Raw genomic sequence first — 14031 nt, 5'->3', positions numbered from 1 at the left:
GTCCCTGTGTGTCTGCTGCCTGAGTGAGTAGAGCCCCCAACCCTATAATACTCCCCCGCCCCGTCCTTATACTCATCTGACCCCATCCTCCATCATACCCCCCCTCCTTAAACTGATCTGACCCCATCCTCCATCATACTCCTCCCCCCTCCTTAAACTGATCTGACCCCATCCTCCATCATACTCCTCCCCCCCTCCTTATACTCATCTGACCCCATCCTCCATCATACCCCCCCTTCTTATACTGATCTGACCCCATCCTCCATCATACCCCCCCTCCTTATACTGATCTGACCCCATCCTCCATCATACCCCCCTCCTTATACTGATCTGACCCCATCCTCCATCATACTTCCCCCTCCTTATACTGATCTGACCCCATCCTCCATCATACTCCCCCCCTCCTTATACTGATCTGACCCCATCCTCCATCATACTCCTCCCCCCTCCTTATACTGATCTGACCCCATCCTCCATCATACTCCTCCCCCCTCCTTATACTGATCTGACCCCATCCTCCATCATACTCCTCCCCCCCTCCTTATACTGATCTGACCCCATCCTCCATCATACTCCTCCCCCCTCCTTATACTGATCTGACCCCATCCTCCATCATACTCCTCCCTCTCCTTATACTGATCTGACCCCATCCTCCATCATACTCCTCCCCCTCCTTATACTGATCTGACCCCATCCTCCATCATACTCCTCCCCCCCCTCCTTATACTGATCTGACCCCATCCTCCATCATACTCCTCCCCCCCTCCTTATACTGATCTGACCCCATCCTCCATCATACTCCTCCCCCCCTCCTTATACTGATCTGACCCCATCCTCCATCACTCCCTCCCTCCTCCTTATACTGATCTGACCCCCATCCTCCATCATACTCCCCCCTCCTCCTTATACTGATCTGACCCCATCCTCCATCATACTCCCCCCCCCCCCCCTATACTGATCTGACCCCATCCTCCATCATACTCCACCCTCCTCTTATACTGATCTGACCCCATCCTCCATCATACTCCCCCCACCCCTCCTTATACTGATCTGACCCCATCCTCCATCATACTCCACCCTCCTCCTTATACTGATCTGACCCCATCCTCCATACTCCCCCACCCCTCCTTATACTGATCTGACCCCATCCTCCATCATACTCCTCCCTCCTCTTATACTGATCTGACCCCATCCTCCATCATACTCCCCCCTCCTCCTTATACTGATCTGACCCCATCCTCCATCATACTCCTCCCCCTCCTTATACTGATCTGACCCCATCCTCCATCATACTCCTCCCCCCTCCTTATACTGATCTGACCCCATCCTCCATCATACCCCCCCCTCCTTATACTGATCTGACCCCATCCTCCATCATACTCCTCCCCCCTCCTTATACTGATCTGACCCCATCCTCCATCATACTCCTCCCCCCTCCTTATACTGATCTGACCCCATCCTCCATCATACTCCTCCACCCCTCCTTATACTGATCTGACCCCATCCTCCATCATACTCATCCCCCCTCCTTATACTGATCTGACCCCATCCTCCATCATACTCCTCCCCTCTCCTTATACTGATCTGACCCATCCTCCATCATACTCCTCCCCTCTCCTTATACTGATCTGACCCCCATCCTCCATCATACTCCCCCCTCCTCCTTATACTGATCTGACCCCATCCTCCATCATACTCCCCCCCCCCCCCTTATACTGATCTGACCCCATCCTCCATCATACTCCTCCCCTCCTTATACTGATCTGACCCCATCCTCCATCATACTCCTCCCCCCTCCTTATACTGATCTGACCCCCATCCTCCATCATACTCCCCCTCCTCCTTATACTGATCTGACCCCATCCTCCATCATACTCCTCCCCTCCTTATACTGATCTGACCCCCATCCTCCATCATACTCCTCCCTCCTCCTTATACTGATCTGACCCCCATCCTCCATCATACTCCTCCCTCCTCCTTATACTGATCTGACCCCCATCCTCCATCATACTCCTCCCCCCTCCTTATACTGATCTGACCCCCATCCTCCATCATACTCCTCCCCCCTCCTTATACTGATCTGACCCCCATCCTCCATCATACTCCTCCCCCCTCCTTATACTGATCTGACCCCCATCCTCCATCATACTCCTCCCTCCTCCTTATACTGATCTGACCCCCATCCTCCATCATACTCCTCCCTCCTCCTTATACTGATCTGACCCCATCCTCCATCATACTCCTCCCTCCTCCTTATACTGATCTGACCCCATCCTCCATCATACTCCTCCCTCCTCCTTATACTGATCTGACCCCATCCTCCATCATACTCCTCCCCTCCTCCTTATACTGATCTGACCCCATCCTCCATCATACTCCTCCCTCCTCCTTATACTGATCTGACCCCATCCTCCATCATACTCCTCCCTCCTCCTTATACTGATCTGACCCCATCCTCCATCATACTCCTCCCTCCTCCTTATACTGATCTGACCCCATCCTCCATCATACTCCTCCCTCCTCCTTATACTGATCTGACCCCATCCTCCATCATACTCCTCCCTCCTCCTTATACTGATCTGACCCCATCCTCCATCATACTCCTCCCCTCCTCCTTATACTGATCTGACCCCATCCTCCATCATACTCCTCCCTCCTCCTTATACTGATCTGACCCCCATCCTCCATCATACTCCTCCCCCCTCCTTATACTGATCTGACCCCCATCCTCCATCATACTCCTCCCTCCTCCTTATACTGATCTGACCCCCATCCTCCATCATACTCCTCCCTCCCTCCTTATACTGATCTGACCCCCATCCTCCATCATACTCCTCCCCTCCTCCTTATACTGATCTGACCCCCATCCTCCATCATACTCCTCCCTCCTCCTTATACTGATCTGACCCCCATCCTCCATCATACTCCTCCCCCCTCCTTATACTGATCTGACCCCATCCTCCATCATACTCCTCCCCCCTCCTTATACTGATCTGACCCCATCCTCCATCATACTCCTCCCTCCCTCCTTATACTGATCTGACCCCATCCTCCATCATACTCCCCCCTCCTCCTTATACTGATCTGACCCCATCCTCCATCATACTCCTCCCTCCTCCTTATACTGATCTGACCCCATCCTCCATCATACTCCTCCCTCCTCCTTATACTGATCTGACCCCATCCTCCATCATACTCCTCCCCCCCTCCTTATACTGATCTGACCCCATCCTCCATCATACTCCTCCCCCCCTCCTTATACTGATCTTACCCCATCCTCCATCATACTCCTCCCTCCTCCTTATACTGATCTGACCCCCATCCTCCATCATACTCCTCCCTCCTCCTTATACTGATCTGACCCCCATCCTCCATCATACTCCTCCCCCCTCCTTATACTGATCTGACCCCATCCTCCATCATACTCATCCCCCCTCCTTATACTGATCTGACCCCATCCTCCATCATACTCCTCCCCCCTCCTTATACTGATCTGACCCCATCCTCCATCATACTCCTCCCCCCTCCTTATACTGATCTGACCCCATCCTCCATCATACTCCTCCCCCCTCCTTATACTGATCTGACCCCCATCCTCCATCATACTCCTCCCCCCCCCTTATACTGATCTGACCCCATCCTCCATCATACTCCCCCCCCCTTATACTGATCTGACCCCATCCTCCATCATACTCCTCCCTAATCCTTATACTGATCTGACCCCATCCTCCATCATACTCCTCCCTCCTCCTTATACTGATCTGACCCCATCCTCCATCATACTCCTCCCTCCTCCTTATACTGATCTGACCCCATCCTCCATCATACTCCTCCCCCCTCCTTATACTGATCTGACCCCATCCTCCATCATACTCATCCCCTCCTTATACTGATCTGACCCCATCCTCCATCATACTCCTCACTCCTCCTTATACTGATCTGACCCCATCCTCCATCATACTCCTCCCCCCTCCTTATACTGATCTGACCCCATCCTCCATCATACTCCTCCCTCCTCCTTATACTGATCTGACCCCATCCTCCATCATACTCCTCCCTCCTCCTTATACTGATCTGACCCCATCCTCCATCATACTCCTCCCTCCTCCTTATACTGATCTGACCCCATCCTCCATCATACTCCTCCCTCCTCCTTATACTGATCTGACCCCATCCTCCATCATACTCCTCCCCCCTCCTTATACTGATCTGACCCCATCCTCCATCATACTCCCCCCTCCTCCTTATACTGATCTGACCCCATCCTCCATCATACTCCTCCCCCTCCTCCTTATACTGATCTGACCCCCATCTTCCATCATACTCCTGCCCCCCCTCCTTATACCGATCTGACCCCATCCTCCATCATACTCCTCCCTCCTCCTTATACTGATGACCCCATCCTCCATCATGCTCCTCCCCCTCCTCCTTATACTGATCTGACCCCCATCCTCCATCATACTCCTCCCCCCCCTCCTTATACTGATCTGACCCCATCCTCCATCATACTCCTCCCTCCTCCTTATACTGATCTGACCCCATCCTCCATCATACTCATCCCCCCCCTCCTTATACTGATCTGACCCCATCCTCCATCATACTCCTCCCCCCTCCTTATACTGATCTGACCCCCATCCTCCATCATACTCCCCCTCCCCCCCCCTTATACTGATCTGACCCCCATCCTCCATCATACTCCCCCTCCCCTTATACTGATCTGACCCCATCCTCCATCATACTCCTCCCTCCTCCTTATACTGATCTGACCCCATCCTCCATCATACTCCTCCCTCCTCCTTATACTGATCTGACCCCATCCTCCATCATACTCCTCCCTCCTCCTTATACTGATCTGACCCCATCCTCCATCATACTCCTCCCTCCTCCTTATACTGATCTGACCCCATCCTCCATCATACTCCTCCCTCCTCCTTATACTGATCTGACCCCCATCCTCCATCATACTCCTCCCCCCTCCTTATACTGATCTGACCCCCATCCTCCATCATACTCCTCCCTCCTCCTTATACTGATCTGACCCCATCCTCCATCATACTCCTCCCCTCCTTATACTGATCTGACCCCCATCCTCCATCATACTCCTCCCTCCTCCTTATACTGATCTGACCCCCATCCTCCATCATACTCCTCCCTCCTCCTTATACTGATCTGACCCCCATCCTCCATCATACTCCTCCCCCCTCCTTATACTGATCTGACCCCCATCCTCCATCATACTCCTCCCCCCTCCTTATACTGATCTGACCCCCATCCTCCATCATACTCCTCCCCCCTCCTTATACTGATCTGACCCCCATCCTCCATCATACTCCTCCCTCCTCCTTATACTGATCTGACCCCATCCTCCATCATACTCCTCCCTCCTCCTTATACTGATCTGACCCCATCCTCCATCATACTCCTCCCTCCTCCTTATACTGATCTGACCCCATCCTCCATCATACTCCTCCCTCCTCCTTATACTGATCTGACCCCATCCTCCATCATACTCCTCCCTCCTCCTTATACTGATCTGACCCCATCCTCCATCATACTCCTCCCTCCTCCTTATACTGATCTGACCCCCATCCTCCATCATACTCCTCCCCCCTCCTTATACTGATCTGACCCCCATCCTCCATCATACTCCTCCCTCCTCCTTATACTGATCTGACCCCCATCCTCCATCATACTCCTCCCCCCTCCTTATACTGATCTGACCCCCATCCTCCATCATACTCCTCCCCCCTCCTTATACTGATCTGACCCCCATCCTCCATCATACTCCTCCCCCCTCCTTATACTGATCTGACCCCCATCCTCCATCATACTCCTCCCCCCTCCTTATACTGATCTGACCCCCATCCTCCATCATACTCCTCCCCCCTCCTTATACTGATCTGACCCCATCCTCCATCATACTCCTCCCTCCTCCTTATACTGATCTGACCCCATCCTCCATCATACTCCTCCCCCCTCCTTATACTGATCTGACCCCATCCTCCATCATACTCCTCCCCCCCTCCTTATACTGATCTGACCCCATCCTCCATCATACTCCCCCTCCCCCCTCCTTATACTGATCTGACCCCATCCTCCATCATACTCCCCCTCCCCCCTCCTTATACTGATCTGACCCCATCCTCCATCATACTCCTCCCCCCTCCTTATACTGATCTGACCCCATCCTCCATCATACTCCTCCCCCCCTCCTTATACTGATCTGACCCCATCCTCCATCATACTCCTCCCTCCTCCTTATACTGATCTGACCCGGCTGGTGGGGGACGCTCTGCTCTTGTGGGGCGAGGGGGGGGGGGTCGATGCATGATATATTATTGAATCTCCTGCCTTCCTGTACATGAGACTGATTAGTGATGAGGCTGCACTTCTCCTCCGGTGACTGTTCTTGTGTTTACTCCTAATGAGCGGCGCTCGTATTCGGCGCTGGACGCTCGTGCGCTCATTTGTATATCCACACACGCACTTTGCCTAGTGACTGTTGTCACACTAGTATATGAGGTGTCCTTCCACCAGGTCTCCATTGTGTGGTCTATCGTCTTTATTCCTCTCTTACTTGGACTAGTCTATAGGTGAATGTTTTTGGGATTTTGGGACATGCGCTTTGTGTGAATTGTATAGACCTTGCCGTTTACAGAGAATTGTTTCACTTTTGGCACAAAGTATCGAAGCGCTCCCGTTATCGGTGTCGGCCCGGACTGGTTTGGTTCCTAGTGACTATCAATGTATCTCCTATACCCCCCCCCCATGGTAAGTTCTTCTGGGTTTGTTCTCATCTGATCCTCATCTGCCTGTAGTATGGGCCGATATTTACTCAGAATGTTTGATGTCTTTGGTACGTGAAGTCCCTATACATCGTACAATCTTCGAATTCTCTTTCCTGCGCAGCGGCTCGGAGGTTAGGGTTCTGTATTGGCACATTTACCTCCTCTAGGCCCAGTCACAGAGTTTTACCTGGGTATCCCCTCTCAAGGAAGCGCTGGAATAGAAGTTTTTACTTTTTCAAAAGCCTCTCCTGAGGAACAGTTCCATTTAGCCCTCAAATATTGACCAATAGGGAGTCCCCTTTTTAGGGGTAACAGGTGCCAACTATTGCAGTTTAATAGTATGTGTGGATGACCTGCAGTCTCCAGCTCTCCCCGCTGAGTTATATTTATTGTCGGGTCCAACATATTAATTTTGGATACGTTGATCTCAGGTGTAAATTTCTTGCCCATGTAACTTTTATTCAGTGTCCCAACCAGTCTGAAGAAGGTCCCCGGGGGACGAGGACACCGTCTGTATCCCCATCTGTGTATTGTGTGATGCCATAGCTGATTCCCACCACCCGAGAAATAAGTTTGCGTTAGTCGGTGCACGGATGGTGCCCATGGGGGTAAAAAGTACCTCCAAATAGAAAGTCAAAACTAAAGTAGTGCTAGAATGACATAGTTGTGACCTGCACCAATCCCAAATGATGTCTGATATTGAGCACAGACCCTCAACGTCACGACTGGCGAGAGAAGTTCCTGGGTGACCCTTATGTCTTGTATTTTGTTTGACATTGTGTCCTTCAAATATGATGGTAGGGTGGACACAAAGGGGTGCGAGACATTATCAACGTGCTCCCTAATGCCCTGACCCTATAGGACGACCCGGTAAGGGGGAGACTTGTTTATGAACCTTTGGGAGGGCATAAAACTTTTGATATAGTTGGTTTTTATTGAAAATGTACTTGTATTCCTCTGGTGTTATGAGGTTTCTACTAAGGCCATTGTCTAGGATGCTTTTAAGATCGTTCAGATGCTGACCAGATGGATCATGTGCTAATCTTTCATACGTGTCCCGAGTCCTTCCTACTATGTCCCCGGGGCTGATGTGCAGAACACTCCAAACCTCACACAGAAGTTTCCACAACGGTCTACGGGATTTATAATATATAAGAAACTTGTCCTCACAATATTTGGGATAAAATACATTGTTTTAAAATGTAACAATAAAGGTGATAGTGTGTGTGTGACGTCGAATAGAAGTAAATAAACCGCTGATGTGTGGACCCAGTGAAGTATATGTCTACACTCTTGGTGTATAATGGTCAGAAACCTCATAAGACGCTTGGGTTCCTCCATCATACACAGAAGTTATTCATACAGTCCCTCTAAACAGATTTCAATCTTAGGGGACAGGGAGTATGTTCCCGTATTTTTCCAGTCTCAAAGCCCAGAGGCAAATGGAGGTTGGTGATCAGCCTATCCTTTCTCAACACCTTTCTGCTTCAGAAATCCTTCTGATTGGAGACCATTCGTTTAGTGATGACAGCTCTCCAAAAAGGGGATTTCATGACCAAAAAGATCTCCCACATTTTTCCTCCTCACTGGAAACTGCGCTTTGCCATCAGAGTTTCTCTAGGAACGCATCACTTTCAGTTCATGTATCATGAATTTCATAGTCTCCAAGAGAGTTCACCAAGGTGGTGATAGATCTGACCTCAATCCTGAGAGTACAGGATATATGCATCATCCCATACCTAGACGATTGGCTTGTGGAATCCCACCTCCATCGCACTCTCTGGACACTTCAAGGCCAAGGATTCCTCATAAATCATCGGGAGTCGCTCCTGACACAACATAATCACTTTATCTCCAGAAAGAATGAAATCCATCCAAGAAATGGTGTTCAAGCTCCAGAGTCAACATACAGTGACTATCAGATTTGCCATGAAAGTTCTGGGGAAGATGACCTCAGGGATCGATGTGGTGCCTTGGGCCATAGCAAGAATGAGATCTCGTCAAAGAGATCTTTTGAAGGCTTGGTGTCATGGCAAAAGAAATCTACAATCCTATCTGACGCTCTCTCCTCAAGGGGGTGTCCCTGGTTCCTCAGCCGCAGAAGGTCCTCACTAAGGATGCATCCTCCTGGGGTTGGCGTGCCCATGTACATCATCTTTGGTTTTGGACCAAATGAAAGAAGAAGGATTCTTACCTATCCTCGAATCGCAAGGAGCTGAAGGCGGTCAGATTGGCCCTGTTCTATTTTCAGCCGAATTTACGCGGTTTCAGGACTCTTGTACAATCAGACAATGGAGCCACGGTTTATTATATAAACAAACAAGTCGGCACCAAAAGTGTCTCCATGATGGAGTGCAACCAGCTCATGAGCTGGGCACAACTCAATGTCCCGTCCATCTCAGCAGTCCACATCAAAGATCATCTGAATCGCCTAGTGGACAGCCTCAGTAGATTTTTTTTACTATTGACAAGCAGATGGGGTACACCACTGATAGATGTGATGGCCACGGAGGAGATCTCAAAATGCATTCACTTCTGCACGATATTTCACTCCCTGAATGCCCTGGCTCTGGACGGTCCGTCAATCAGTTGGTCACATCACCTGATATATGTATTTCCCCCGGTGGTTCTCATCCCTAGGGTCCGGCCGAAAATCAGAGGACAAGGCGGAAGCCATAGCTATCCTTCCTTTTGCCCACGCAGGGCCTGGTTCTCACTCGCGTGGTCGCTTTTTCAAGAGAAGATCCTATCAAACTTCCGGTTTCCCACAACTTACTCTCGCAGAGACGTCAGGTTCACCCGCACCCAGGAATGCTTCAACTAGCGGCCTGGAGACTGACAGGGAAAATCTGAAGAATTTAGGTTTTATAAAGGAAGTCATAAACACTCTGCTATTATCAAGAAGACCCTCTACAGTATCTAGTATGGTCCCTGTTTAAATCTTGGTGTCCTCAGAAAACGGCTGCTCCAGATTCCTTAAATTCAGTACTTCAGTTCCTGCAAGAAGGATATCAAAAAGGCCTCAAGATCAATACTCTTAAGGTCCAATTTAATGCGATAAACGCACAATTGCAGAATATCTTCTCAGGTAACCCCTTGATTACCTCAAGAATGGATCCAAATCCTCATCCTCCAGCCCCTTCCTGGGACTTGCCTACGGTTCTGGAACAACTGGTAGGTTCACCATTCGAACCTTTGCAAAAGGCTCCAATCAAGTGGTTGTCAGTGAAAACTCTCTTCCTAGTGGCTATCTCTTCAGCAGGGCGTGTTAGCGAGCTACAAGCCTTGTCCCATAGGGATCCTTTTTTTTTTTTTTTTTTTTTTATCCAGTTTCATAGCGACAGATAAAAGACACCAGGACAGGACAGTAGTATTTATTCACAAACAGATCACAGTAAGAGAGTGAAATGTACATGTAACATGAAAAATTTTTTTTATTAATCCTGTATGGCTGGTAAATTTGCATCAAAGAACATACAGTCTATTTACATTTCAGTGCGTGAACTGTCCAAAGTTATAATCAAGTATAAGATTTAACCAAGAGTCTATTGCACAGTAATGATCATGTAGAAGTAAGTTGGCAACTTTGCCTTTCCTATGCAGCCTGCAGATTGTCCTCATAAAGCCCCTATGGAAAGGATGGACAAACGCTGCCTTTACACCCATAAAAATCCCATTTTTGCACTTTTATACTATAACACACAAGTATTTGGCTCTTTAGTTACCTTTGAGCATGCATTTATTCATTTTTAAGTGTCCTAAATCTGTGGAAAGAGCAGAAATCCCATACGTGTTTATGGTAGAAATCCAGGACATGGATTTGTATTAAGAATCATTAAGGAAAGTTGATATAATTCCTAAGTCAAGTATATACAGAGTAGATGCTGGAGTACTGAGCCCTTATACATGACAATAAGGAAATCACTATACATTCATAGAAATGATTGTGCAGGTTTCTGGTATATTTCTGCTCTATACACAATGACTACCCATGTGCTTGTGCTATGGTTATCAATCTATAACTGAAATGCATATATAGCCAGAAGCTGGATATAGGCTCCTTTACAGCCTAGTGATTCAAGTCTGCGTAATGCTACAAATAGCTTGTATTTCCTGATGATAGTAAAAATTGACATTTGCTGTAGAAAATCCATTTCAGAATAAAAAAAAAAAAACAAGTCCATTTCATTTGTATAGAAGTGAATAAGCACCACAACGCATGCACGAGTAACAAAACGCATCATACATCACAACGTACAGAATCCTTTTCACTGGTTTTTCTATTCCCTTTTAAATAAAACATAAATCTTCTACACAGGAGCCATGGGGTCCTGCTGCATGATCCCCGCTAGTGTCTACCAGTTGGCGTGTAACACTCCCTTCATTCCATACAGACGAGCAGGAGGTTCTGGGGTTACAACATGCCGATCATAGCAGATGCCTCCTGCCTTATGGAAAGCATGGACACCACACAGGGGATCTGCTTCTTTGCATGAAATTCTATGTGATTGGAGCAAGATTCAAATTCCAGCGCCACCATATGATTTACACATGTGAGGATCTGCACAAGTTCAAGGCTTCTGCCGTGTAACTTTAGCATCTCACATAGTGACTGAATAAACCAGGAGCCATTCACTGTAATAGCCTGGGACAGTAGAATAAGTAGACTCGAAAAGGATGAGGGTCGCACTCTTGCTTGTGAGTATAAAAACTTTAAGCTTTATTCTTACATGGACACAGTGGGTTACAAGGTAAAACAATATAAATAGAATAAGCATAGAGGAAGTCCGCTTCAACCGGGATTCTATATGTTTCTTCAGAGGATTCACCACCGCTGTCTGTTTCAACTCCTGGATCAAGGTCTGTGCCTCTGCAAGCCTGGATAAAGAATAATTTTGGTTTTCCCACAAAGGTCTTGCAGCGGTCGCCACGGAAAAGACTTGTCAGGTTCTTAATAGGCAAACAGTCATCCACTCCATACAGCTTCCCATCCTCTCCATGGCTCAGGAGTGCACACACAAATGAACTTCTATTGCTGTGGTCATCCTCAGATACTTTCTTAAGACGTCCATAGATATCAGCACATTTTTGATCATTGTATACATCGACCTTGTATCCTAAAGATTTGAAGGTGTTATAGAGTCGGCTGGCATCCAGATCAGTGCCGTTCCTCATTCCCATTCTTGTAGATGGGTGAAAGTTCTTGTTGTTAAAAATAATACACAATCCCATTTTTGGATAGTCCATCTTATAGGAAAAGTGATGAGCAAATTTTGATGGCTGGTCTTTTATCATACCACCTTTCACATTTACATGGTGGCTGGATACAAATGGCCCGGCATCAGTGTTATCCTGCGCTTTGTGGGTGCCATTCTGGGGGTCTGCCATTATGCCTTTTCTTCCTGCAATGAATCTTCGTTTTTAATCCTCCTTCTTGTGACAGCCAAAAATTTAGAAATTCCTATTGTCACAGGGCCCCAAAAAGTTTCGTCAGGAATTACACTCTGTCCATAGGGATCCATACTTAATGCCTTATCCTAAGAACCATGCCAGGATTTCTTCCCAAAGTTCCATCTTTCAAGAACATTACACAAGAAATCTGTTTCCAAATCCCCAGGAACAGAGAAAAGGGCATCTGCTGGACTTCAGAAGAGCAATTCTGATTTATATCCAAAGAACGAGCTCCTTCCGTAAATCCGAAGCACTCTTTTTACAGCTAAGAGGCCCCAACAAGGGGCAGAAAGCCAGCAAAGCTACGCTAGCATGGTGGATTAGATCTGCCATCGAAAAGTGTTATCTTCCATCTCCCTTGAACATTAGAGCCCATTCCACCAGGTCAACAGCGACCTCCTGGGCTGAGATGGGCCATATTCCTCTGGCTGACATCTGCAAGGCTGCAACCTGGTCAAACTCCTCTACATTTATTCATCACTACAGGCTTGACTCATTAGTGGCAGAGGGGTCTAAGTTTGGAAAAAGAGTGTTGCAGTTGGCGTGCTTGACCCACCCTTCACAGTAGGTATTGCTGGTAAGTCTCATTGTTCTTGTGCTGCCTTAAGGAAGATCAGGAATGATAGAATTTACTCAAGAAATTCTCTTTTCCTGGAGTCCAAAGGCAGCACAAGGCTCCCTCCCTTCTTAATATGTTGGATATTATTGCTGTTTAATATTACAAGGTGCCCATGCTCCTAGGGAGCTTATATGGGTGGGGTTAGCTCCACCCCATGGTGATTGTTCATTGCTGTGCTAACCTGTCTCTATGTGATTATGTCTAGGGACCATAATCTCATTGTTCTTGTGCTGTACATAGGGGGCAGTATTATAGTAGTAGTATAGTAGTTTATCCGCTTACTCACTGTCAAAAGACACTTTTTTTTTTTCCAGTCAAGATGTCACATCCAAGATTCCTTTTGACACCAATTTTGCTTTAAATGAATTAGGCAACAACAATTTTGCTTTGTCCTCCTCTTTCCAGGAACATAAGTCCTTGCTCAATCTAATGTCACTACAGGCCTACCACCAGGATCCTAACTGCACTTTTGGGCATATCACCGATACCTCCAATGTTATTACTACTACCAACTCATCCTCTTATCCCATTAATTCAAGAGCACCAATTATGGATGTTTTTCAAGAAGCAGTTGAGAAGGATTTACAGCGCCTTTTATTCAGAGACAGAAGGAAAGTCTACTAACAACCTCACCTCTCCTGAACTGAGGGCGAACTAAGGAATAATCCATACATTTCCATCCGATAAAGGTGGCACAGTGGTAGTTCTAGACAACAAGCACATATCATGCTGGAGGACTCTCACACTTACCGGCATTTATCATCTGATCCTACATTACAAATCCAATCCTCCATGGAGAATCTCACCTCTGAAGGCTTGCAACAAGCAGATGGCCGACTTTCTTCTACCAGATAATTATTCTTGTCCATATTTCTATATGCTACCCAAGATGCATAAGAATGCGTTCCCTCCACCTTTTCATCGTATCACCTATCCACCTATCGTATCATGCACAAGCTCCTGGTTGGATAGCCTGCTTCACCCATTAGTCACATGACTACTAGGCTACATCAAGGACACAAAATCCATTCTGGCTGTCACCGACCACCTCTCCTGGAGTGAATCGGACTCGTGGCTTTCCTGCGATGTCACATCGTTATACACGAGTATTCCTCGGCACCTCTCCTGGAGTGAATCGGACTCGTGGCTTTCCTGCGATGTCACATGGTTATA

At 47.7% G+C, this 14031-nt stretch overlaps 2 protein-coding genes across 2 annotated transcripts in view; one reads left to right on the top strand and one right to left on the bottom strand.

Annotated features, from left to right (window-relative positions):
- Positions 1-9: 9 nt before the first annotated feature.
- The window catches only part of LOC140125833 (uncharacterized), an 87082-nt gene continuing 73060 nt past the window's right edge, over positions 10-14031 (top strand). Inside the window, exon 1 of the mRNA XM_072144708.1 lies at positions 10-23. The gene's annotated coding sequence lies outside the window, so the exon portion shown is untranslated. The remainder of the gene's footprint in view (positions 24-14031) is intronic.
- Positions 9724-12187, bottom strand: LOC140125851 (caspase-3-like). Its single transcript, XM_072144728.1, has 3 exons — positions 11519-12187; positions 10514-10552; positions 9724-9785 (listed from the first exon to the last, which is right to left on the bottom strand). Exons 1-3 carry the CDS (start codon positions 12174-12176, stop codon positions 9724-9726), a joined length of 759 nt encoding a protein of 252 aa, XP_072000829.1. The 5' UTR covers positions 12177-12187.

The sequence above is a fragment of the Engystomops pustulosus genome, chromosome 4, assembly GCF_040894005.1.
Source record: "Engystomops pustulosus chromosome 4, aEngPut4.maternal, whole genome shotgun sequence".
Lineage (NCBI taxonomy): Eukaryota > Metazoa > Chordata > Amphibia > Anura > Leptodactylidae > Engystomops > Engystomops pustulosus.
The sequence above is the reverse complement of the archived record's forward strand: the minus strand, read 5'-3'. Positions and strand labels throughout refer to the sequence as shown.